Consider the following 27984-nt stretch of genomic DNA (forward strand, 5'->3'; position numbering starts at 1 on the left):
AGAATATATTCTATTCCTTCAGTTGTGGTTTTTGCTTTTTGTTTAGTTTTGGTTTTAATTAAATTAGCAAGACAGTGGTTTTCACAAACCACCTTGTTAGCTTACTTTTTTCTACTTTCATTCGCTTTGACTCCATGAAGGCAACATTCAGTCTTTGTTCAGTGTACTCATGAAGAATATCTTCTCTTGCTGCCAGCATTTTCAGGGGGTTTCTGGAGGACTGAACCCTGCGCATAGGCCTCACTGCACGTTTGTGCTCTGCTACAGAGGATATTAACCTGAAAAAACAAGCAGTGTTTAAAGTTATCAGTTGATAACTGGTAAATCAGAAGAGTTTAATGATAAGAGATTTACTTGATTTGGGGTGTGACATTTGTGAGGAAACCAGAATTAGTTCACTGATCCAGGCAGAAGGCTGGATTTAGAAAAATGTAGTAGAAACAGACATGCCCAGTATAAGAATATCTACAAGGTAACTTAAAGCCAAACATTCTGACCACCCTTCCTATTTCTGCATTCAAAGCAGTGAAAAGAGTGATTCTTACTTTGGTGCATAAGGGTCAAAGATGGCATCAAAGTCCTCATCAAGGTCCAAAGGCACAGAGGAGGAAGGGAAATCCACACGGCGGTAAAATTTGGAAAATGTTTCATCATCATCCAGCTTCATCACCTCTTTCACAGATTTTCCTGTAACTGTCAACACTGTCTCTTGCATTCCAGCGACTGTAGGAAAAAAAAAAAGAAAAAAAAAAAACCCAACAAAATAAACAGCTTACCCAATAAATAATCACATTAAATTCTGACTTGATTAAGAGGCAAACATGGCTTCCTGTGGTTTTGGTTTGGTTCTCATTGACTGGTGGAATTTGAAGGAAACACAGTAGAAGTGTCTCTTGGAAAATAAATGATAAAAAAAGAGCATAGCTGCTACTCATACGCAATAATCCTTGTTAAAAAATGGGTGGGAAATATGGCCAAAAACATAATTAAGCACTATTAAAAATGAGTTATTTTGGTAGGATGATATGTGCATTTTATGGTCTTGTGTATTGTGCCTTGCCTCCAACCAAATAACTCCTTCCTTTCCAAAGATCTACTGGAGCCACAAGTACAAATTCACTTCTTGAGATTATTGAGCATGAAGCAATCATTACACTGTGCTACTGCCTCTGCTGGTGAAGTGTGAATACATTTATTTTTGGTATTTGAAACTCTACCGTTCACAAAAGAATTTTTGTCTTTACAACACTGAAGACTAATACATGAGATGGAAACAGTCAGAGAACTCTAGACAGCTTCCTGTATGGCCAACAATCTCTACAAGGAGGCTGTAGGAGCTGCTACAGAAAGCTTGTTCTCAAAAAGTAGGAAAGTGAATGAACTGTGCTTGCGCACAGCTCAAATAAGATCAGTAAGTTCAACAACACTTAAAGCTGTCTCACTGCATATGTTCAATATGGTCCAGAGTGACTTGAGCACATGGATTCAGAGAATTTTGCTCTCAAGAAGAATGTGTACATCATGTGTAGAGGAATAATGAAGGATTGGGTTGGGTTTTTTTGTTTGTTTTTAGGTTTTTTTTTTTTTTTTTTTTTGCAATTGTGATTTATTTTGTTGTACATATGTATCACAACAGCATAAGGACTAGAAGTACTTTAAGTGATTTAAGCGATTTAAGAACGAACACATTGCCTTCTTTGGTAGCTACTGACCTTTGTTATTCAGCCTTCCCAAGAATGACTCCAGCTTGTCAAGCTTCATATCTGATTCCAATTGCATATCAGGCCTAGCTTCAATTTCTAAGCAAAACAGAAAGCAAAACTTGTTTAGTAACAGGAAGTTAAAAAAAAAATCCTGGACTTACTTCAGCCATGTTTATTCCTTACCTTCCAAGGGCTTTGTGACCGGAGTGGTAGACTTCTGCCTGTTACCATAAGGGGATGCTACTGGTGTTAGTGCACTTGGAGAAGCCAGGCCTGCGTAAGAACAGAAAACATCAAAAACACCGTCCCATGTCAGCCCACATCTCCAACAGTGATGACAGGGTGAGCTATTTAGGGAAAGCCAATGAGCCTCGCCATTTCCTACAGTCCCCCATCCTACTGCAGCCTCCACAACTGCTGTATCAGGGATGTTGGAGTGTGCTCTTTAGAAGCGTCACTGGGTTTACATTTTAGACTCAAGTTGTACTCCAGGCTACATGTTAGAAATACATGACTGCTTTTGTTCAGAAGATACAGAAATAGCAGTGAAACCTTCCAGACATTGGTGTGGTGTCTCCTGTCCCCTTTTTAATCAAAACCCACTCTTAATAGATCTAGCAGGATGCATCTGACTTGTGAATACAGTCCGTAGATTAAGAAGTAATTTTTGGGCATGGTGTGATTGAGGGGCTTTTTTAGTTTGTTTTGTTGTTGCTGTTTTTAAGGACACATAGAAGTAGAGGTGGAAATGGAAGTCCTCACCATGTAAAGTAATCTACCCACTGAATTTGTACTGTCCTCCCTCCTTTTCTGAAATTACCATGAAACAATTTATTTCAGACTCAATAGATAAAAATGAGATGAATTTTTTGTTCTTTTGATATGAATCCACTGACCCAGTAAAAGAAATGGCACACTATTGATTTAGTGTTTTTAAGTAGGTGGAAAAGCATACCATATCAAATAATTCTATTAACCATTGCTACCTAGATTTTCAGTGATGGGGGAAAATGATACTTTAAGCCTTCCTCTAATGTCTGTTCTTCACCTAGCCATAGCTTACTAATTACAGAGCCATATAAATTTAAGTCCTTAGTTGTTTTGATCAAATAAACTAGCGCTGTGCTGCGAGAATATACACTATGTTTCCACTGCCTTTAATTCAAATCCTAACAAGTCTTAACAGCAAAACACCAAGACAGATTTATTATATAATCCAGTAGCTTTTCCACAAACACTGTTTTCCCCTTCTACCAATTTTTCAGCAAGTCAGTTTGTAATGCCTTCAGCAAGACATATTTGAGAGGACACAGTTTTTAAGCAGTTCTCCCAGGACTTAATCCACAAGACCACAAGATCTACTTCACGTGCTAGTCAAGAATCACCTTCCAGTTAAGGAATTAAAAATTTCAAGCTGTAAGAATCGATTAAAATACAGCATCTGTGCACATGTATATAACAAGGATCTAATTTTGCACTGCTTTCTCATCATCCCTTAAATTAAAAACCCATCATGATAATTTCTTCTTCTAGGCAACAAAAATAGCACACATCTGCATAAAATCTCATTTGGGCTACTTTTATTGATGTCACTGTCACAAGAATGCCTTTCTTCTCCAGAAGACAGATCACAGTATCTAAAGAGATTCTTTCTGGGTATTTTTCACTTCCCATTAAGGGTGAACGTTATCACCTTCTCTTCCTTTCCAAAGACCAATTTTATTATTATTATTTTTTTTAACTAAAATAAAATCTCAGCCAGCAGTCTGTGGGCAACTGAACACTGTCTTGGTGACCCTCCAAAATAGGTTAGTCTTGAAACACAGACAGCTGGCAATTATCAAAGCAAAACAATGTAAGCAGCAGCTAAAATACTCTGCTAATAAATGCAATTCCTAATACAATCTGTTTGTTTGCCAGCAGAATATGGTCTGGATTGCAAATGGAGTTGTTCCCTCTTGAAGTACTACCTCTACCACAAATTTTGCCAGCTTCTTGTCGCAGAACAGATTTTAGTATTCTCTGACTACAAGAGATCAGTTTAGGCACCTTCTTCCAAAACTATCACCTTCCCAGGCCCACTGCGTGAACAGCTGTGTTTCTACCATGGATAACCCTCACATATTTCTTCCCACTTCTGGAGAATGACTGCATCTGGAAACAGTGACTGGCTGAATTCAAGAGATCCCAAAAATGTCAGCATTGCTTCCATGTCATTTCTACTCCCAAATTCTATGCAAAAACACGTTCACTGATTTCTTCAGCCAAACACAACACTTAAGTTGTCATCGACAACAGCAACCATAAAAATAACATGTGTTTCCTACATATTCCCAGTGACCCTTGGGGTGAGGGAAGTGCCAGCAACACCAAGATTTCACAATTTTTCTACAGAAACAGCACCTGGGTTTTTAAACGAGAAATAAATAAGAAAGGATAATCCAACTGTGTCCTTTGGACTGCATCAGACAGAAAGATGAAGCACATAAATGTTGAAGTGATTGATGATCAGCAGTCAGACAGATCCCCGTTATAACTGGATGGTAGTGCAACAGTGCAGAACGAAATGGATCAATACTGAGAGCCACAAGAAGCTCGAGAGAAGGGCCTTATGACAGGATGTTCAGTTGAATATAAACAGTCCTCTCTTGCTAGACATGGATACTGTTTCTACTTAGCTTTAACCTGACTTTATTTTGACTAGACAGATAAGCAGTGGCTTGTTTATACTGGGATCATTTCATCACTGACCTTTTTTTACCATTCGACCAGCTACGGTGAACTGCGTGGAGTCATTTGCTGCGCCTTTACCTCTGGACTTCCAGGCTTCTTCTCGAGCTGTGATGAGGTGTTTTCTTTCTTCTATAGTCATTTGACTCTCCTGATTATCTGCTATCCTCTGCTTTTTCAAGGGGTAGAGAGAAAAAAGATGTTTAAAAATAAGTAAGCCAATCAGGCTATAGCAAAGGCCTGGGTGTACATTTCCCCTGCCCTCTGCAGAGGCAGGGGGACTAACAAACTACTGAAGGAAAGTCACAGACTCAGCTTAGTGACCCTGGCCCTAACAAGCCTCACTGTTTTGCTGCTTTGTTACAGTGAGAAGATAAGGTTTCAGTCTATGCATTTTGACCTCTTATTGAAACTACCAGCCAAGGCAAAGGCATCCTCATAAGCAAACCAAACCATTTACTTGGGATATAATTTTCTAGATCTTGTTCTCTTCAAATGTTACTTACTATACTACTGAGATCACAAATTGAACTTTCAACAGATGTTTTCAAGTGTAAATTTGCAGGTGGCACCGGAAATAACAATTAAGGAAGCGTAACCTCAGTTTGTCATTTCTGAATCATTCTCTTAAAAGTAACTCAATTTTCCAGGCAGGATATTAGCTGTCTTATCACTCCAGAGGCTGCTCACTGTAGGCCCCATGTCAGCTTGCTCCTCTCAGTATTTTTCCAATGAGTGTGATCCTTCCTTCCCCTGCCATCCCCCAAACTTATTTTGTGGAGGTCACCTTTAGCTTTCCTTGCCTTCTTTAGAGAATAGCACCCAACAGCTTGAGTGACTGAAAGCAGCCAAGAGCACTAAGCATCTTAGTGCCCTCCTAATACAAAGGACGGATGAAGGCACACCGAATTGGAAGGAATTTACATAATCAGCTATAGCCGGGTTTGGCTAAAGAAATATTGCTTCAATGCACTAAGCTTAAAAAGGTAGCAACATTTCAGGATTATTTTGCATGGAAATCGAGTATGCAAGTATTTTTAGTGCGTGGGGCTGCCAGTACTAGAATTACTTCCAAGTTGTGTGCTGTTTGGCAGTTTTCTTCACAAGTTAACCGATGAACTGAAAACCACATGAAAATTAAAGCTAGTGCTTTAGCACAGCACACTTCTAACTACATAGAAGTTTAAATTAATAAGCATCCAAAAGCTTGTGAATATGAAGAAAACTCTCTTCTTGGGGTCAAGATTCAAGGAAGGGATATAAAACCAGATAATCTTATTTATTTTCTTTAAATTAACAGTACTGAAGAAATCAGTCCAGGGTTACTACTCTGTATAGAACTATACAAGAACTATTCTGACTACAGGAGCTGCAGTGAAATAAGATTTTCTTACACCTTTCAGCATGTACTAGAAGCAACATCTATCAGTCAGAGGAATAAACATAAACGCAATGGCTGCACAAGGACCAGCACGGGCAAACTCTCCAGTCCTTCCTCTAGATCCATGTAACTCTGCAGCCTTCTGCAGTAATGTTTGCTCCTAGTTTATAAAGGAAACACAGTCAGACTATCACTGCAGGTCATGATAACCAGAGTAAAATACTAAATTTTCTCCAGCCCTCCAAAATGTTCCATAGAAATAACAAAATGGAAGTCTACTCAAGTATTTCCTCCTCTTCTGTAAAAGCCTCTAAATACTTTCAATAGAAACAGTGAAAGCAATCTCTACTTGCTTTCCTGAATCTCTTCCCATTCCAATGCTGGAAGCACAGCCACCTCTGGGATGAGCAGCTAGTAGAAGAAAATGACAGTAACACACTACCAGAGATCTGGACAGGAAATTAATATATACTGAATGAAACCACAAGTGAAATTTCATACACAAAACAAGTACTTTTAACTTAGTGAATATGAATAAGTCTTTGATTACAATATGTGGGGAAGTGAGGGAGAGACAAGAAGTAATCACATGGATTCTTTTATATGTTGGGTTTTTCCCCAGCCTCTAACAATAGGATGATTAATTCTACATTTCATCTCCAGAAAATACATTAAGTTTCAGAGTGTGCAGAGCCACTGGACATTCTGAAGGCACAAACCCAAAATGTGTTGTCATTAATCACTACACACACAGATTGTAAGAAAGATCATGACCAACTCTGGAGCAATGTCAAAGAATAAAAGAGTACGTAGCTCTAACAGCATAATTAAACTTTCTTTCAATAGAAGATTTCATGTTATTCTTTTGGGTAAAACATCCTTGGATTTCCTAGAAATTGGACAGGTTGCGTATTACACAGACTTCAGAGTAATTTCATGTCAGGTCTCTCCCTAATGCAAAAAGACTCCCATCTTCCTTTATTAATGAACTGAAAACAAATGGTAAGCTGAATAGACAGTAAGCAATCCCTAAGCCATGTAACTTGCCATACCAATCCTGGTGAAAAACAAAAGCATATGCAGTGCTTAAAAGGACAAACAATTTTCTCCAGCTGGAAAACTAGTACGAGCCAACAGAATTGTTCACAGAAATTTCATAACACGCACACGTGGTAATTAGTAGTAATTTAAAAAGCTTTCGCAATTGCCAAAGGGCAGCATTCCTGAAGAAGTGAGTTGGCTAAACCACATTCTGCCTGGGGGAAAATATTGTGAGAAATACAAAACTTGTCAGTCTTCAAAGTGCCAGCTTTATTTCCAAGTGGGGAAATAAATAACTAAATGAAGATATAAAATAAAGATCTCAAATGCGTAATTGTGACCTTTTGATAAAGAGCCCACTTTAATTTGTACTGAAAGATACATCTCTGTTTTCACTGATGTCTCCTCTTTCAGACAAATGACAAAATCCTAAAATCAAGTGAAAACACAAAAAAGGTCAGAAGAACTGGCATCCAACAACAAGAAATAACTGGGACAGGAGATGCTCCAAGCATAAGCACTGATTTTTCTATTATAAAAAACAAAATCCAAACAAACAATCAACTCTGAAAATGGACAGTTGCACAGGATTGATAGAACCTTGGATGGGGACAACGTTTAGAAGAAGCAGAACTGAAGCACATAAGCTTCAGGTCACATAAGCTGTGTTTTGTTCCAGACAATCATGGCAAGACTGCTGTAAGACAATCAATAAAGAATCAAAACACAGTTGCATAATTAATGCCGTTCCACGTGGCATTATGGAAAACAGGTTTAATCAAAATGGTAAGTTTGATGAGATCAAGTATGATTAAATATGTTAACAGTTACTTCTGATTTCTTTAATATATTTAACTTAATCACAGATGACATTCTGAGCTTATTTTTTGGGTGCTATAAAAATGCAGCTCACAAGTTAACTGACAGAAAAATGTTTCGAAACAGAAAACAGCCACACAGTGATCGGATTCACCCCAACGCTGCCTGAGATCATTCCATGCAGGTGGAAAAAAACCCACAGCTCTGCTGAGAACCACCTCAGGATAACACCAACACACAAAGAGAAGGAAAGGGCGGGTAATCATGAAAAAGAAGTAATCACATACAATTTTAAAAAGGCTATAAGAATAAACTTCGAAATCAGGCTCTAAGAGAAGTTGAAAAGAGAAAATCAGTTGAAAAGAGAATCAATTAAAAAAAAAAAAAAAAGCAAAAAAACCAGGCCAATTAGAAACACAGAAGAAGAGAAGAAAAATTCCCATGGAACAGATAATTAACTGAAAAAGGGATGACATACAAAGGTAGCCAAGAGCTGATATGATCTGTCATTACTTGTATAAACAAGAAGCTGAGGTGATATTGGAAGCTTTATAGAAATAGCTCATCCATTTCTAGCATCTACACATCTATCCAGGATGTTGATAGCTTTGGGAGCTTTTCTTGCCTACTGCTTGCCCAGGCTGGCTGATGATTCCGGTCTCCTCTAGCAAGGCAACACATTTCTTGAGAGCATGCACTGGCACTCCACTGCACTTGCAGCATCAATTTGGGCTAAGGAAAGGGATCACATCCAGGCAATGTTCTGTTTTGTATCCCACAATTTTCTAGTCTAAGCAGCACCACTTGAGGTCACAGTGCCGCAGTTCAGAGTGGTCTGTGAGCCTGTTTTTTTCCCTTTATTTTAAAAAGTGTTTTGTTTTTTTTCTCCTTAATACGCAAGAAATATATGAATTGACAGTTTTCTATGTTGAGGACCAAGATGGCCCCTAGCCGTAGGAGTCTAAAACCAAGAACGGATGCTCAAAATGTATTTTTCAAAGTGAGGATCCACTTAAAACCAGCATCACAAACTATTTAAAGAGGTATTCCAGAAAGTATCTGCCTTGTAATACAAATAATTTCTCCGGTTTGGGGGCAACTACTCCTCTTTTAGGGCAGCTGAGATGAACAGCCACTGAAGGACTTCCTCTCTCCCCTGATGACTGCAGGCATATCAGGGTTATTAAGTTAGAAGATAAAGTTACCTTCTCAATATGTAGAGTGAGTGAACTCTCACAACAGAATGAATAGGTTATCTTAAGTCAAACAGTAAGAAAACTGTACTAAATCCAGAACTTACAGAGAGGAGCCAACCCCAGTGATTTTCAGTTGATGGCCCCAAACCTATTTTTTTAATTAAAAAGTTCAGAGTAAAAGATAATCACCAGAAAGTGGCCTGAAAGTGAATATGGGAATGGTACATGTTGGTAGTCAAAATATTTTAACTTAGTTACAGTAATCTCTACCATCATCATAATCCTCTGCAGTAGCATTGAACCACCATCGCGCCATTCATTACCATTACTGATGCTAGCCAGCATGCTCCTGACACATCCCATGTGCTGTGTTCAGTGGGGAATGGAGAACACAGCGCACTGCTTGTAGTACTATCGCCGCACGTCTGAGCCGGGAGGCAAGGCAATAAAGCAGAAGTAGGCTTGCAGATCTATCACGATCTACCTTGATAGATCTATGAAGACTTTCCACTCAGTTATCCTTGTTTTCTTGTGTTCAGCTTGTTTCTTTACCCACTCCTGCCTTCATTGTTTTCACCCCTAATTGCATGAAACAAGTGCTGTTTGCTCAAATAGAGATCCGGTATTCTACTTCTGCTCAAAGACAACTTCGTAATGTAGTTCTAACTGAATAAAGCAAGTTGTTTCACATTTCTTGTTATCTATTAATTCTTCCTAAGTAAATTCTTCCAATCGTTTCTGATGACTTCGCAAATTTTTGACGATTTTGAGGAAAACTTCACAGGAAGTTTTACTGTTTACTGTTGCAGCAGCAGATGTCTATTCCCAAGCAAACACAGTTAACTCTGTTACCACAAGTTGCTTTGGGAACGTGCATCTTAGATCTGAATGTAATTTTCTGTCTTACTTCTCACTTCGTTAATTAATTAGGAAGTCTGTACAGCATTTCACCTTCAATCTCCAAGGATGCCGTTCACCAGAGAGCTTGATTCTTTCAAGCTAGTACTACAGACCTTAAGAAAGAGAGAAAAGCAAGGAGATGGGACAGTCAGAGAATAGAGGCAGTATGTGCCAAGGCAAAAATCCTTCAGACATGGAATAGGAAAAAAAAAGCATTAGAAGAAGTCACCTCTAAACAGAAGCAGCTTGCTCTGCACAGTTAATGAATTAGACTATTTTAGACTTTTACAGTTGTATATGCACATTTCTCACAGAAACGACAGGGCACATGGCATTTTATTCTCAAATAAATGCTGTACAGTTGCATGCTGTTCATTTTGGATGTTTTGTGGTTTTTTTTTTAAACAAGTGACAAGTTCTCTGTATTGTAATTAATGCAATAGCACCTCCTTCATTTCATTTCTTGTTCATGTAGTCTAACAGATAATGAATCTTTACAAAACTAGTCATAAGAGAAACAATAGCAGAATGTGTCAGTAGCAGAAATACTGCAGAAGGGTGCGCAGCACAGTGGTACAATGCTATGTTTCTTTAAAGCAGCCTCTGTTAAGTTGGTTAATCAACTAAGAGGACTGTTAATTCCCTATATTAAAAAAAAGGTCAGAATGAGTCTAATGGACATTGTTGAGCATTTGAACTGTGCAGACTTTTGCTCACCTGATTAATAGGTAGAAAAGGATGAAATTTATGGACAGCGGGTATAACAGGAGAGTAAGTAGAAGCATATACAGGTTCCTATGACAAGGACAGAAGCAAAGTGAAGGAATTAGACAAGAACTGAACTGTCAGAGATGGTGATGGGGGAAAAGTGCTCCTCTTCCCCCAAGTTCTTGAAATAAATTAAATCTCAATCTTTTCATCTTCCAGAAGCATCTTCCCTACCTGAAAGCCAGAGATCAAAAAATGTTTTCATAATACAACAGCGTGTTCACCAGAGCCAATCCATGCAAGAATTAAACAAGTTAGTAACAACATCACTACAACTCAACACAAAACTAAACAGCATAGCCAGGAGATAAAAATGACCTATGTATGAAAAGTGTATGTCTCTGTTTCATGCACCACTAAAATGATAAACCATGTCAACCATGATGGGAATCATTCTGCTGCAAGTTTAATCATACCCGGTTAAATAACAGGCCACTTAGTTTGAGGACAGAGGAAGGAATATTTAGTGAAACTAAGATACTCAGAAACCATCTGGTGGGAACTGCTAAGCCCATGGCACTTAGTGAAGGTGGGTTCACCATTCCAAGCAAAGCCTACAAATAAGCCCTGCCTCAGAGCTGGTTTTACTCAAAGCTGATTAGGCACAGCTTTACCATCGATAATTATTCTTCCTTTCAGTAGAGTAAAGCAAATACAGAACAGTGTACAGAATGCAGGCAATCGTAGCTCATTAGAGTGGCCCAAAATGAAGCCTAACCATGAGAACCTCATATTTAATTAGCACAGGGTGAAAGTACTTGGATGCCACATCTGAAGCAGAGAAAACTATTACCACGGTAGGAGACCAATAGCTTGTCTAAAGGTCACTTTTTAGCAGCCTACCCCCGTAAGATTTTTATACTCCTTATCTGTTCAGTCCCAGCCTTTAACACCAGTACCAAGATGCAATACGAGCTTGTCATAAGAATTAACAGCTGGTAATCACATTAATCAGGGTCTCCATTAAAACCAGCTGACAACAGAACAGGAATTTTCATGCCAGTAAATCTCACTGTTTTGATACTTAGGAAAGATTTTAAAGTTAATTTTTCTATACAGAGAAAAAAAAAATAAGTCTTCCATTCAACCTAAGAAGATGAATACAAACATAAAATCCAATTTTTTTTTTTCCAAATAAAAGGCATTTCTTTCCTCACACTATGACACTCCATCGCCTACAGCTGTTCCTCTGATGTTAGAGCTATTCTTCAAATTCTCCAAGGATGTTTTATTGTACATGTAAGTCATGTATGAAGTCTCGCAGTTTACAACAAATTTTTCTCAAATAAGCAGCAATCATCAAAACAAGACACTAGATCTCCATGTAAATCTCAAGTCTTTTTCTTAAATCTCTCTCTGAGTTAATTACTTATACTTTTATTTCCCACTTTATGTTGCTGTCAGCTTTTCCATTAATTTTCTGGCTTTTCCAAATTCAGTCTACGTATAAATGACTGTAACACCTTTAGAGAAATATCTCAACATGTAGACCACTGTGCAGAAGCATTTTGACTAAAACTACTTAGTGTAACTACTTTATTAAAAGGCATCTTTTAACTTTTGTTGATTAGAAGTAATCTGAAAGTACTCTAACACTTCTATTTTAAATAGCTATGCCTCAGTAATCAAACCTCTAGAACAAGTTGAACCACTTTTCTAAGGACAAAAAAAAATCTAAAAAGGTGCACTTTGCTATGTTAACAAGAGTGACTTAACACAATAAGAAAAACTTCAGGCATTGTTGTGAACCAGCAAGGTGTGACAGAAGTGCACACACCCTTGTGACAAATGCACGGCTGTGATTTGTGGAAGGTGTACTTTAATAGCTCAGAACACAGTAGTCAATTCAATTTCTGCACTTCTACCATAAATTCAGCAACAGAAAGCAGTAGGGTTCTTAAGTACATTGGAGTCTCAAAGCTCTTCTACAAATAGAGACTTCAGTGGCATGTTGCCTCATGGTCCTCACAGAGCAACAGCACCACACTAAAGAATTACAGATAATATTTCCAGATTTAAGGGTATCTGACAGTGATGTGTTGTAACCAGTGCAGTCAGCTTGGACAAAGCTTTACATTACTCGTCATGTATATAATAAATCAGCATCACAAATATCAATATTGCTGTGTGTCTGATCAGACATTTTTTCTTATATAGTCAAGATTTCACTGACATTTTGGCAGAACTGCAAATGCCTGGGTTTAGTCTCTACATAGCCAAGAGCTAACATGAGCCAACACAGTGGGTGACCTTATGTCACAGAAGCTTCCACTGCTAGCACTACCACATCAAAGCTCACATCCTTCAAGCACTTCATGCTCTCTTATTTGCTTCAAAAGCCTAACTTGTGCTGTGCTGAGTGAAGCTGCTAACACAGCAGGGAGGATAAGGGTGCTGGAGAGCAAAAAAAAAAAAAAAAAAAGAAAAAGAACAAAGGTTTTGTGTCTGCCTAAATCTTGGCAGCTGCTTAAAGCTTTTTCTCTGCCCCATTGTCTTTAGCTGGAGTACATCTGTAATCTGATCTCAACAGTTGTCATTTTGGAGACTAGACTGTTAAAAATGTGACCACAGTTTTGCTTTCCTCAGTCAAACTATTTGTGCTTCAGGACATCTTCAAACTATCAACCTATTTTTTTAGCAAATCCAAACTGCAAAGATCACTTTTCTTGCCTTTCTGTACAGTTAACACACAACCACTGAAGAGCTCAGGCACAGAGTTATCCTTAATAATGACAGACTGTAACAACTCCTTACTTGTCACACGCTGATGGAACAATGAGACATTTTGTTATTGTTTGCTTACCTACACTACTTAATAGAAATGGTATTTCACAACTAAATAATTAGATCCAAGGAGTGCTGTTCCCTGTGGTAAAATTGGTGTTACAAATCTTATCTGTGGAAATACTCCTTCAAAAATTAGAGGCTTTTGGAACAGCTATTTTATCCTAATGACAGTGTCGTTTTCAAAAATATTAAATGCAGTACCGAAGCAAATCTATATTAGTTTGAATTGGGATTCCATTCTTGAAGTAAATCTCTCAGTAATCCTCTTTTTTTTTTTTTTTTTTTCTTTTTCTTTTTTTTTTTTTTTCCCCTGTGCTTTGGATCACGTTGCAGAATGCACAGTTTGGATGAAACTAAGCCCTGAAGCATACTCCTGAGCTCCCATTTAACACCACAGCTGCTAACAGGCAATCAGGCCACAGCAACAGACTAAATCTAAAACCCGTCAAGTAAGTATGGCATACATATCTGGTCCTCATCAGTAATTTTTTTGCTTTACATATTCACTCCTGATGGCCAACACAACCAAAAAGACATTGCAACAGAGCGCTAATGGTGAGAACTTACCTTTCCTCCACACCTTTCTACCATCTCCTACTCTATTCACTGACAAGACAAAGTCCTTGTCCAAGAGGTTCTGGCTATCTACAAACAAAAAGATCACTCAGGACAACCAAAGGCTGAACAAGTGATGCAGGAATGCTCTGGTATAAGTACTTCCTTAGTGTTCCTATGATTGAACATTATTGCTCAATTAAAAAAAAAAGTATATTCATGGAGACAACATAGCCTTAGCAATTCTTCCGTTCATCCACAAAGAAAATTCTTGACCTTAAAGTCTAAAGCCATTTTCACGTATTTGGTGCATGTGACGAAAAACTTGTAAGAATTCCAGAACCCTTTGAGGCCCACTTATTGCTTGCATGAAGACAGTGAAGACATACTTGTTTAAAAAGCTCTCATATTGGGAGAAATGCTTTTTAAACAAGTCTGACAATGAGAGGAATAGCAGAAGCAGAAGCTGCTATTAGGCATGCCTGTCTCATGGGATGCATCTTCAAAGCTGAAGCATTTCAAGCAAGTTGTTTTTTCCAAACAAGGTTTTCCAAACAGGATAGAGTTACCTTTTTCAACAGCTGCTCAACTTCTTGCATCTGTGCGCTACGATCAGTGGCAGACACTTTTGCATATTCCTGCTTTTTACTGAGCCTGCTCTTCCAATCTTCTTCACCACTTTTCTTCAGCAATGCCAACCTAGAAGAAAAACCATGTCAAAAGATGAACTTTAAATACTATACCTCCCATCATCCTTATGATCCACCTCTATTGCCTCAGTAATGACACATTCAAGGAAATTTGAAATTAAGTTTTCTAACTGATTGCAGTTATTTACATTTCATACACATATACAAAGCTCACAAATGAACAAGTAGCCTTTACTGAACAGGTCAAACAAAAACTATCTGACAAAACACAGACATCTAGATCTGAGAAAGGCACTCCAGTTAATTTTTATAGTCAGTGGAAACTGCCAATACAGTCAAGAGAGGCCAGGGTACAATGCAGACCACCTTGAAGTAGATATATAAGCAGGTCAGATGAATCACTGCTATTTTTCCTCTTCTTGTCAATAATATACAGAAATTGACCAGCTCAGCTATGGATGCTTATGCTGTAGATGACCAAAGTTAATGAGATGAATCCTATCACTGGTATTTACTGTACTCATTAAAAATGATTTTAAAATTTGTTTTCTTTAAAACGTAAGAAGGAAGAGGTGTATTCAGGAGGCAGCCATCAATAAAGTCTCATCAGGCATGTCAAGTGATAACTTTGCAATTAGTGGTTGGACTACAGTTCCAGTGACTGGAGTTACTATCAGACTGCTAGAGAACATTTAGCATCTCCTTGCTCATCCAAGGTATTGCAATCATAAATAAGTAGTTACTACACACTAATAACTTGGTGCTACTGTGCTACAGCTGTGAACAGTATCTGCAAGATTCAAGTGGTTTAAAGGATGCCTTAAGCTTAAAATGTAGATTACCACTAATCTCAGTTAAGCAGGATCTTGAAAAAGTGCTATTTTTGAATCTTAACCAATATTCTGAACGTAGCTCAGAGGGACAATGGGTTGTCCCAGTGGGCAAGCATATATGTTTGTTTTGCTGGATTAGAACCTTTTTGTCCATACAAACCCTGAAGTAACTAGCTTTGGGCACAGGACAAGTCAGTTCAGAATAGAAAGTCCACAGATACATGATCTCAGCTTATTTCCCTCAGAAATTAAACATTTGTATGAATTTTCTAGCTTTCAGAAATCATTCTTAGTATTCCATAAAATGTATGTTTATAATACCTGTTCAAACACATGCACTGTTCCACTAACTCATTTTATTTCAGTTGCACAGTTAAATTTTGCCACATAACTTTTTAAAATCTAAAGCATTTCAGCAAGAATTACACTATGACCCTTAGCCCTGTTTGTATTTGCACAGGTTCAGTAGGTTGGCAGCCTATTTCAATCACAGGAGATGGAGATGTGTTTTCAGAGATGTGACTACTGTAACCGCCATACTAAGTATGTGAGGGTTGTCCTGAACCTACAAGGAGAAGGAAGGGGTAGCACTGAACAGGTCTAGCCAGAAGCCAAGTTTCAGGCAGTTGTTTCCTGCAGAAATCCAGGGAGTGTACCCACACTACTGACCGCTTCAAGGGCACCCAATTGGTCCTAAGGCAGTCAGCTGAGGAAAACTGAGGATTCAGAAGACAGTAAATCTACACCATACAATGGCAGTAAGAATGTTAGTATTCAATAAAGCAGTTATTTCTTCTGTTCCTGCCCAGGCAGGCAATGCTGGCAGGCCTCACTGCCTGGCTGCTTCATACCTCACTGCATGGTATGAATAGGGGTGAAGAGGACTCTCAATAAGGAGTTGAGACCATGGTCATTGCTTCCAGAACGTATACAATATTTCACTGTCCAGAACTAATCTTCTAGAATGTGTCCATGCATGTGTGGAACTGCACAGGAGACCAAGATCAGACAGAATCACACATGTTGATTCAATAGTTATGTTCTCTAAGGTCAGCTCTGCTTAGAAATGATCTTCAGTAACTGAAGCTGGAAGGCATTTTCATCAGCAAAATCAGTTTGTTTCTAAAAATGTCTATTAGCTGCACAGCACAGAAGGAAAGACCTCTCTTCCTCATTTTTGTTTTTTTTTTTAAACTAACATCACTGCAGTGTTTTTGCCCAAGACCTTTGCTCCAAACAGCTGATAAGGAAGAGAAAATCTCTAATTCTAAGACTGTTTCTGTGTCTCTGAAGACTGCTCGCTTCTCTGTTATAAGGATGGATTATTCACTCTCATCTTCCACTTGTACACGTAATGAAAATGCATTCCTAGAGTAAGACTACATCTGTCTGCCCCAAATGATGAAATCACCCCTTAAAGAAACTGGTATGCCCAGCATGCCATCGAAAACTTCACTGCTGTGCAAAACCTAAAGCCATGCATTTGTTCTGAACCATCAAAAGAGCAATAAATTCAGACCACTTTGACTCAGCATCCATTGGAGGGCATTTTTTTGTTTAAATGAAGATGCAAAAACTGAAGAAAACTGAAATAAAGATGCAAAAGCTGAATTGAACCACATATGACAGCCCAACGGATCAATAGTGTAACTCAGAAGGCAGATAGCAGTTGATTCTTTGGAAAGTCTGCAATTTAAAAAAAAGACAGTTTTGGGGTCTAACTCTCAGATCCGTTCACGGTCTTCTGCTTACTAGGTTCATTGCATCCATCTAGTTTTCCACCTTTAACAAACAATGAATTCATTATTCACTTTTATAGATCTTTACATATTTCTTCCTTTTCATCCAAAAGTTCCTTTTCCAATCTGAAAATGTTTTACTCTATTCTTGGGAGAAAAAGCCTTATTATATGTCTGCCCACCTTTGCAGCTTGCTTCTATGTCTTTTTTTCATCTGTTGCTGAGACAGATGTTGCAGAGGTGTCAGGACAGAATCAAAGCAAAGGATTTCACACTTGAAGGCAAAATGATAGATTAGTACTGAAGGGAAATACGAGCAAGATTTGAACAATAATTTTGCCTAAACAAGGAATATAATATGAAAGGCCTTGGCAAAAGCCCACACAAAAATGACAGAAAGAAAATAAAGACGTGGTTTTCTTTTTTGGCAGTATTTCAGTATCTTTGACTGAACTGGACACAGGTTTGGCTTTCACATAGACTCCACTGGTTGCACTTGACCAGTTCTTTCCAGTGGCCATTCATAAATCCTAGAGGCCAAAGTTCAGTGAAGTAACTACAAAATGGAAGCTGACGGTCAGAGAATTCACAAATTCACTGTATATGTGGACTAGCCTATATAAGAATCTAGCTACAGTATCAATGAAGACTGAAAATAAAGCCTAGTCTTGGCTTGTCTTGACAAAGACTGAGTGAAAGGTGGACATCCACCAGCTACTTATCTGTGGTTTTTGAAAATGGTGATCATGGCATACAGCTGACTTCTACAGAAGAGCAGACCAGGTGGCCTTCTGGCAACTTTGGTCTCTAAATATACAATTAGAGGCTACATGCAATTGACACCGCATTCAAAGTCCTCCAAGACATTCCCCTTCCTGAAGGCCTCTCCCATGCTCTTTGTTTGTCTGGCTGAAAACAAGGCGATTATAAAAAGGTTTCCAACACAAAACACAGCCAAAAGAACTGTAAGAGAGAGGCCTCTGCTCCCTCTCACCTCCAAGTGGCACGTTGGCAGAACAGGTATATTTTCTGTCTTGAAAAATTATAATTTCCAGTCTTTGACATAATACTGGTAATTTTAAAAACGCCAGGTATGCACTCACCCCACAAGGATAATACTACCTCAGTGAAATAAATCTTTGTGGAAAATCACTTTCACCCAGATCAACAAGCATTCATCCTGTGCAAATATCATTACATCTGTGGAAAAGCTGTTCCAACATAAGGTGAAAGAATGTCTGACACAGCCAGAAAATGCTCACTGGATAGGAAGATGAAGTTCACGAATGTAAAAGGAAAAAACAAAACAAAACAAGCAACAAAAACCAGCAAAGAAGAAAACAACACCTAAAACACAAAGTATAAAAGGTAATTTTTAGCAGAAATGCTCTTTGAGTTTTATGAATAGTTGGCACCAGCTACAGACAAGCAAAAGAAAATGATGCAACCAGTCTTTAATATTATTTTATTTGTTTTTAATTCTGGGTCAAGAAGAAGGCTACTGTGCTATTTTGGAAGGCTAAAATACTTTTATACCAGCTCTGTCATTTACAGACATATGCAGAGTCAGAACAAAAAAATTCCTGACAAGAAAACAGGCATTTTATGGTGTCAATTCCAGGATTGAGTAGACAGCCAAGGAGGCTTAACAAAAGCAATTTCAGATTGTGAGTGTGATTGACAGTCTGACAGGAACATCAGTTCCATGTGAGATCAACTCAACTGAAGCATTAAATTTAGGACCAAAACAGCTGCTAATACTTGGATCTTCCCCCTCCTTTCAGTCTCTGTTTCCCCATCAGGCTCAGGGAAGGCAGATCATTTACTACCCATAAATCAGAAGTTACTGGACTTAAATCTTATCTGACCAGACAGATTACATATTTACAAAAGGATGGGGGGGCGGGTGGAGGGAAGACTGTATTAAAATGAACAAGGAAAAACTCAGTAAACTGAAGTTGCTAAGTACATGATTCAGAAAGGGATCCAAGACTGCACAACTGTTCTAGTTGCACTTCTCTCCACTTTATGTTAAAGGGATAAAAGGGAGTGAGGATGCTAAAAACGAGGATGACTCACCCACCTAGAAACACATGAAGCAAGCTTTGGAATCCTTCTTGATATCACATTTGCCTCACAAAGTGATGGAATACTTTGACATAGTGAAAGTTAAGAAGCTACTTTGATGTATTGGTTCTACTTTCACTTGTACAAAAGCTGAAGGATAAGGCTATTTGTCAACTTGATGCAAACCTCCATAACTTTACTCACTGGACTGCTACTGGAATCCTTTCATAGTCTGAGGTTGAGTTTATACTCTCAAAGTTTTAACTAAATTAGAATGAGTTCCGTAAGTGCTACAAGCAGCTATTGTAGTTCCAGCTAGAACTATAAGCACACTGTAATTATTGTTTAATTTCAGATGATAATGGTCTTAGGTTGGAAAAAATATTTCTAATACTGCCACAAACCTGCGAAGTTCATCATCCTTAAAAATCATCGAGCAAATCTCAGAAGTCAAAATGGCAACTACGTATTTCTGAAGTACAGTGGGAAAAATCACAAAGTGTATCCCCAGTTTCCTGTACTCAGCTTACTAAGAAGAGACCATTTTCACAGAGCAACAAAGAAACATACATTTAAAAAAATCACATTATAACTATTGGAACTGGACAACCTGAGGAAGCACGTTGAGTATATCAGCATAAACATAACTAGAATATGTATTTTTACTGCTTTCATTTTCTGACCTTCTTATTGATCATTCAGATGGCTCTTTCAAAATCAGATTATCATGATCTCTCAAACGGTAATTCTCATTTATCATTTCCCTTGCAGGTGTGTCAAGCAGATTAGCTGCATATTTAGCTTTTGACATCTAATAAAGCCCTATAATCACTGCTTAGCTTTCTGAGGAACACGTTTAAAGCTTCTCTCTCATATCACTCTAATAACTTTATTTACAGAAACCGTTTAAAAAAAAAAAAAAAAGTGAAATTCAAGTACCTTTCTTTAATTGACATCGTTTTGCTGGAGCTATCGGTGGCATCCTCAGTTGTCTGTATTTTGTTCTCTCCAGCAGAAAACATCTCACAGGAATTCTTGTAGAACTTTCCCTCCAGTTGTTCAGACAGCTCCTGTAGCCTACAGGATGCTGCAGCTGTAGTCTGGGAAAGCGTCCTCGTTGCTGGCGTGCTGGTGAGTTCAGAGGTAGGCTCCACGTGGTCTGCCCAGTCAAAAGAAAAGTGCTGAATTACACTTAGCACTATTCTCAAACCTTTTTTTTTACATTACTAACACTAAAGCAGCAGATCTGCTTTTTGATATTCAAATCACACGCTGTCCTAACAGAGAAAAAAATTTCTGTCCGAGCTAGCATAGAAAGATTAATTGTTCAGTATTATCTGCTGCACAGACTGGTCCCTTCTGACTGAAGTTCACATGAAGCTGCAGAGTATCACGTTCAGTACTCAACTCTGAACTCCATACGGCTGAGGCACAAACTGCTGCTCCTGCCATCATGCCAACAGGAGAAAAAAAACAGACAGATGAAAGAGAGAGGGGAACAAAGAGCAGGGCAAAGAAAGGAAAATTTAGTGAAGTTAATATATAGGTAAAGCATTTTAATGTATAGGTAACATACTAGGAGAATATTTAATGAAGACCTTGTTTTCTAGGAAGAACTTAGGGACATATTTTCCTGAGCTGCAACTAAACCATGGGAAAAACTGCCCTGTATATAAATATAAATAAATAAATTTTATATAAAAGTTATATTAAAATATAAATTGTATATAGATATATAAATAAATGTGTGTTATCTTCATTTTTCTTTTTGAAATTCTGCAAGCACAACATTCCCTGTTCCAGGTCTGCTCCTGTTCTGTCCATCCTGTCTCCCCAGGAGTCAGAGAAATTTAATTAGAATGGACACTGATTTGAGGAATACAAGCAGAACCGTATCTTCCTCCCTACATCTGTTTGGAGACCATTTACATTTAAAATAAATTAACTTCACAGGTCAATGACAAAACTGCTTCTAGCATCACAGAGAACTTTTGGCCTGTACCCCAACCTAGTAAAAAAGAAAACTGCTCTGAGAGTTACTTGATTTACATTTTGTCACAACACGGAGAGGAAAATAATAGCACTGTTTCAAAAACCACCCACAACTAGCTATGTATGTACATATGCAGTTAATATGAAGATGATGGCTCAGAGCAGACAGCACAGTTTGCAGCAGACACTTGACGCAGAGCAGCTAGTTCAGTGTGTACCGTGTTTCAGAGGATGGGGCAAGGGCAATGGAGGAAAGAATATATCTTAACTTCAGCATATACTACCATTTCTTTCAAGGTAAGCAGACATCAGTAAAAATGAGCCATCTTTAAGGCCTGAAGAGTTATAAGAATAACTAAGAAAACTCTACTTCCAAAACTGAAAGCTTGAGAAATACATGTGACATCTTAACTACTGCTTTCACTAGTTTAAGGAGCATTAAAAATAAAAACAAAATAGTCTCGATAACACTAGAAAAGAAGTTGCAAAACAGAAACACTGCTGTTTGCTGAACCAAACTGCACCACCACCAAGTACATATACTGCACCTCTGTGCAAAGTCTTGCTTTTCACATCACTTTCCAAATCCATTTTTTCTTCAAAGGAGTGGCTTTCTGTGACTTCCCATTTACCTTGCATGATGGTATCAATTTCCTTCCTTTCAAGAGGCTGAAAAAGTGGTTGTGAACTAAACAGTTCCATGCTGCCCTTCCTCAGGAAGCTGTAGGCTGCCTCTTTATGGTAGTCTCCTGTTTTTTCAAGAACAGGATGTGTGGTTTCATCCTCAAAGGAGCTGTACTTTCTGATTTCATTAGCCTCATGTGCTAGAAACCTCTTTCCTTCTTCTTCATGCTTCTTTGATGCTCTTTTGCTTTCCAGCACTTCCATTGAGGGCTGCCACTGTTCTGACTTCTGTGTGCGTTTTCCTGATGAGTCTGAGCTTTCTGCTGAAGCATGGAATCTCAACTCATCTTTTGTGGCAGCGCTCACACTTCCATCACTACGTGACTTCGCATGCATGTCTCCAGCAAACAGTGCAGAAAGGGCAGAAGCCATTGCTGAAACTGATGTTGAAACTGTACTTGACAGGGGAGTTAGTTTTCCACTTTCGTTTTGCACCTACGAACAAAAAAATAACGGAAATAAAAAAGGACCTGAGAGCTCCAAAATCATCCATTTCCAAGAAAAGTCAAAATCGTCCACTCCCCCCAAAAATCGTATCACATTAAGTTCCTCAGAGCAGAAGGTGTGCTTCCATATGAATATATTGCTATACAAAAAGACAAGGAGAGCAATAATGCCCCCATAATTTGGCCGCAAATGGGTGATTCCGCCCAGGGTAAAAATGACTGCACATGAACAGCAGCATCGTTAGCACTACAGGATATATGCGTAGCATGCAATATGACATGTCAGAGCTCCATGAAAAGGTTTGTACTGACCTGGTGCTGCACAGCACTGGGAAAACAAATTAGTTCAGGTTCCAGACGCCGGATGACATGCCATGTGCCCAGGCTAATCAACTCTGTGTCTCAGCAGGGCTAATTAGCTTTGGCACAGCTCTGCTCTGATACGGTCATGCAGCTTCCAGCTCTGGAGCCAGCACAGCACCAGAGAGAGCATTCTGTGCTGACAGTGGGCACACATTCCTGACACTTTTGCTACATAAATCGCCTTCACAGAGGACGGTTAGTCTGAGACTTCTGGATACCAAACATTTGCTGTCCAATACATCTCTGAGCAAAATATTAAAAAAAACCTCCAAATTTGCTTTGGTGGCCTCTGCAGTAAAACAATTACATTTTCTAAATAAATACAATACTTTTTTCTGAAGTTTTTCAAGACCATTGAGATGAAAAATTTCTCTGAAATGCAGAGCCTGGCATTTTCTTCTCCAAAGAGGACAAAGGCAGCGAGTATTTGTATGCCGTCAAACAAATCAGGAGATGACTTTTGTTTGACTTATTTGCTGTTTTCTTAGACTTTAGGGCTAGTGAACAGCATGCAAAAGGAGTCGACAAAAATCACACCATCAGGAGGCAAACAACTGAAAACTTAAAACGCACATGCAAATCCCACAAAGTGTGGACAACACACTCGTAAACACATCAGAAAGCAGAGCAAAGACTACTACACTAGCTCAAAGATTCCAAAAAAACATTAATAAAATAGTTACCGGTTTACTCTTTTTCCATTGCATCTATCAGAATCAGAAATTTAGAGGAGATCAGCAAAGAGATTTCAGCTTTAATTACAAGATATCTACATTTGCAATCATGTATTTTGAGAATGTAACCTCCAGTTGTTTATTTTGTTACTGTATTCATATTTCTTCCAACAAAGGCCAGAACTGGCTCTCCAAACTCCAAATGCACAGCATGCTACATGAAGTCTTTTTGCCAACACATTGCCATTGCACTCTGGTTCAGAGGCAAGCCTGGTTTCTTTTGCTAGGTTCAGAAAGAGATGACTAAACATGCTTCCTCTGCATTTCCTTGCCTGAAATCTAAGTTCATCTGCAAAAGCCTGACACACTGCAGTGACTGTCACTGGCTTCTTTCTTGTCTGCTTCAGCGCAGTTCTGTTGATCATATTCTTGGCCCCCAAACATGTTAGTGACACAATCATTAAGGAGTCCAGGCTGTGACCATAGTTAGCATTAGAAAACGAATGCAAACAGTACTCTGTAATGCCTGGAAATCTTTATATATATATGCCAAATATTTACTACTGCTTCAAGCCAAGAAAATTAGGCATAATGTACAGTTACATACTCATACAGCATTGCACCGATATGGTTAAAGAATCCTACCTTTTCACAATTCTATTATTATATGGAAAAATGTATAAACATGAATTAGAATATGGAAAGAGCAGTATAGGAACTTTCTCACACTCTGATTGATCCAAATCTGTAGAAGCACAGCATGCAAAACTGTTGTCCCTAAGGAATGGATGTTTCTGTTGCAAACATCAGCTCTGAAATACCGGCCACTCTGTTCTCAAACTTCACTAAAAATACATTCCTTTCCATTTTCAATTATACGAAGAGCTCTGGAAGGGGAAGCCCAATTCCACTCCACAAATTGAATCACTTCATTTTGACTGCAAATTTCTAAATTTCAGAAACATTCTGCTTTGGGGGGAAAAAAATAAGAATTAGAATCAATGCCCCCTCCTATAGGAGAAAGACAGCAGAGCCCCAATCATGGAAATAAATAATGCCTTCAGGAAAGGATTTGACAGATACACATCATAGACTTTAATAACAAGATGTGTCACACTTTCAGCCCTTTGGTTAGGAATTTACTTTCAGCAGGCATACAGTATTGCACTGCAAAAGACAGATGCTATGCAAGGTACTGCGTGCAATCATCAGGAAGATGACATACTCTTAAATTACTAAAAAAAGAAATATCAATGAACTCAAACATTTTGGAGGATGCTTTCCTCAGTGTCTGCTTCTTCACAAGTTTTTCCCTGTGAATATGCCATGACCCCTGCATGTAGCTTGGAGCAAAGAAAAGGCCAGCTGTCATGGCATCTTATGCGATGAAAAGACACAAACAAAAAACAGCAAAGATTGCACTTACCTGCTCAACTTCTCCAAGAGTGACTGGCTGGGTCTGGTAACGAGTATTCATCCTTCTGTGCCTAATATCTCCCCGACTCCTTGTGGATATAGCCCTGGATACTGGCTGAGACAGTTTGTTAAACAAAGCCATCTTTTCTGCCAAGCTTAATGTGGAAGAATCTGGTTCATCGGATTGATCTTGCCCCATCGCCTCTTTGGCTGCTCTTATCTCCTCTTTAGCTAGTATTTTTTGGTGTGCTGATGCCTGCAAGCTGAAGAAACAGAACTGGAAATGAGCTTTAAAGATGCTGTTGCAAAGTTTCAAAATCTTAACCTGAGAGAAGCAGAAGAACTTGCATATGAAGCATAATAGCCAATGTAATGTAGCAGCCTAAGTGATTATGCAGTGGTTCAACATTGGCACGAAGGGTTCCAATTTAACAGCTGTAGATTTAAAGAAATGTTAATTTTTCAATCACAAATTCATTTGATTATGATATCACAATTTTTGGGAAGTGAAACTCAAGGCTGAAGACAGGCTTTTGAGACCTATCCATTTATACAGAATTCAGATTTATGGAGAGACATTTAAGATGCTGCTGTAGAACAAACACTTGTCCTACAACGTAATTTATGTAAAATTCAGCTTCATTAGAAATAATTTGTGGAGCATATTTGATAAAACATGTAAAAGGTGGATTTAAACTCCAAGTTAGTGTGGCTTTTAGGTTAGCATAAATCATAATGTCTCTTTTGATTGGAAGGAGAATAGAATTCATGTTTATTTTTTGTTTGAGTTATATGTGGTGACTCAGTAATAAGAAATAATTTTGCAATTTACTCCATTAATTTTTAAGATTGCATGACCAATGCTGAAGGCAGACACTTTCATTCATAAAAGCTGTAACTGCATTTGTCTCTACAATAACGTTTTATTCACCTCTGGCTAAATTCAGCCACATTTAAGGAATTAGTTTATATATTTTCTGTTGTGCTCTTTGTTGAAATGCTCTAGCTCAGAACAGGCAAACAGTATTCTGCAACGTTACCTATAGGTGGTGCAATTTCTTATCTTTCCTTAAATTTCTCAAGCTAAAAAAATACATGTAGAGACAGACAAAGAGGGTATGTCCTGCTTGTGAAGTCAAGCACCCAGCTTTGGTTTTTCCTGTCAGGATGACATTATCATATAAAAACGTAACAGAGCAAAGAGGCTTCTGCCAGGTCTGCTCACATGCAATTTCATGTCTTTCACATATAAGAATAGGTGAGTGTGGTTAGGAAGGTCCTGAAAACAGATGCTTGACAAAAAAAAAAAGCTGCAACACTTCATCATGCAAACATAAATGAATCTGACAAGTGTTTTAGATATTTCTGAAACAAGTATTCACTTGACACATTGAAAAAGGCATTCAAGATTTTAAAGATGCATCTGCTATTGAGGAATCTTGTGCTCCATGTAACATGCATGTTTATCCCCCCCAGTACCTGGTAGGTTGTACAGTGCTCTTAACTAGAGTGGGACTAGGTACTCTTGCCACTACTGTGTGGGTATTCACAGAACGTGAAGCAGGGGTAGTTTCACTTTAAAGAATTGCCAAGGAAGGAAAATTCACAGGGAGAGAGAAGAAAAAAGCATTAAGAAAAGCAATACATTAAGTGTTAACTACAGAAAAGACCAAAAACAAAACAAAACAGAAAAAAACAAACAGCAATGATTTTTAATTAACAGAGCTACCTGCTATGAACTTTGCAAAACAACATCAAATACTTTGGAAGAACTAAAAGCTTAGAGGAGCAAACAGGTCGTCTCTTGAAGTTGCTGTTACCCATAATGTTATCTTTTAGCAGATCATTAGATGGATGTCCATTCGCCTTTTTTTGTTTTTCCTATTTTTCCCCCCAGAAATCTTTTCCTTCTTTTAGGAAAGCTTCATGATGTATGAACAGAGTGCAAAAAATGTTTTCAGAATGTACACTTGAAATTCCAGACTCTAAAAGGTTTACTCCAATACAAATACATTACACAAGAAATTGTGCAGACTTCCCTCAGTGCAAAATATCCTTTTCATTTGAGTGACAAACCAATGCTATGATTAATCCCTTTTTCCTAATCCACAGCTTCATAAATCTGCTAAATTACAGTTCACGCAGTTCATACTTCACTATTCCCTTTATTTCAAAAAGGGAAATTCAGTATAGCTTCCCTTGTGGTTTTCAAGAAAGTTGGCCCTTAAGAAAAAACATTCGTTGTGCTACAAAGTTGTAAACACCACATATATGAAACTTCTTCCCAGATTTAAAAGCAGGAACCAAGGTTAGAGCCAACGCATGCACAAGACTTACGTAGCTGCAATGACCACTTCCTCACTAGTAATAGGCTGCGTGTGTGATCTGTCCTGCAAACGCCGCATTCTTCTCTCTACCGCTGAGCTTCTCGTAGGTGGTTTAGGAATATTCTTCATTTCAAAAGATTTTTCCATTTCCTAAGAGGACAGATGTCAGAATTCAAACTGTGGAAGAAAAGTTCTGAACGCTATTTTCTTTTCAGCCTTCTTGGATGCAAAGTATTAATTTTGCCGAATGTCCACCTCTGAATTAGAAGCAGGATATGATCACACAGTAGGCATCACGCGGTTAAAATTAACTACACATCTCTTTAAATAATGTTCTCAAAGAAGGCTTTAAAGCAACAGGTCTGCTGTGTAAGTAGATGAGATAAAGTAAAAAAAAGTATGTATTTGGATTCGGTTAACTGCATTACACTTCATTCTTATTAACTTAGTGAACATCAGTATCTTGAATATGAAATGTTTAGCTACCTTCTGCACCTTGAACATGAAATGTTCACCTCTATTTTCTACTAAGAAACTTTAATACTCACTCTAAAAAGCAGTCTCTTTGCAGCTACACTTAGTTTGGCTCGGTCATCTAATTTTTCTTCATCTACAGAAAGTAAAAAAGAAAAAGCTCACATTAAGTGGAAGTTTTTCTAACTAAGTCATTTCTGAACTCACTCTAAATAGTGTTTAACTAATGAAAAAATATCTGTAGTCAAAAGTTGGCTGTACTCCCTTTCAGTTGAAGATATATTGTGAAGCAAATTGTATAAACTTTTACTCGTATTTGCAAGGATAGCATCAGAGAAAAATTCTGAGCAGGATTTCTAGAGCAAAAGAATGTTGTGCAGGACAGCTCATGGCCCTTCAGGTTAACTAGAGAAACTTTTATGAATGATCATATATATTA

General features: G+C 38.2%; 1 protein-coding gene across 34 annotated transcripts in view; it reads right to left on the reverse strand.

Moving 5' to 3' along the window:
* Positions 1-27984, reverse strand: part of SVIL (supervillin) — a 134132-nt gene that overhangs the window by 20404 nt on the left and 85744 nt on the right. For 18 of the 34 annotated variants that reach the window (XM_040694025.2, XM_046932038.1, XM_046932047.1 and 15 more), the window contains 14 exons: positions 27620-27681; positions 27082-27221; positions 26224-26319; positions 24755-25007; positions 23338-23361; positions 21794-22280; positions 20109-20328; positions 14450-14579; positions 10488-10565; positions 4455-4605; positions 1887-1976; positions 1713-1799; positions 546-723; positions 106-278 (listed from right to left, as the gene is read on the reverse strand). In XM_040694025.2, the coding sequence (XP_040549959.1) occupies positions 106-278; positions 546-723; positions 1713-1799; positions 1887-1976; positions 4455-4605; positions 10488-10565; positions 14450-14579; positions 20109-20328; positions 21794-22280; positions 23338-23361; positions 24755-25007; positions 26224-26319; positions 27082-27221; positions 27620-27681 (2169 nt within the window). The remainder of the gene's footprint in view (positions 1-105; positions 279-545; positions 724-1712; positions 1800-1886; positions 1977-4454; positions 4606-10487; positions 10566-14449; positions 14580-20108; positions 20329-21793; positions 22281-23337; positions 23362-24754; positions 25008-26223; positions 26320-27081; positions 27222-27619; positions 27682-27984) is intronic. The other 16 variants (XM_040694070.2, XM_040693992.2, XM_040694080.2 and 13 more) reach the window with 9 other exon arrangements.

The sequence above is a fragment of the Gallus gallus genome, chromosome 2 (assembly GCF_016699485.2).
Source record: "Gallus gallus isolate bGalGal1 chromosome 2, bGalGal1.mat.broiler.GRCg7b, whole genome shotgun sequence".
Classification (NCBI taxonomy): Eukaryota; Metazoa; Chordata; class Aves; order Galliformes; family Phasianidae; genus Gallus; species Gallus gallus.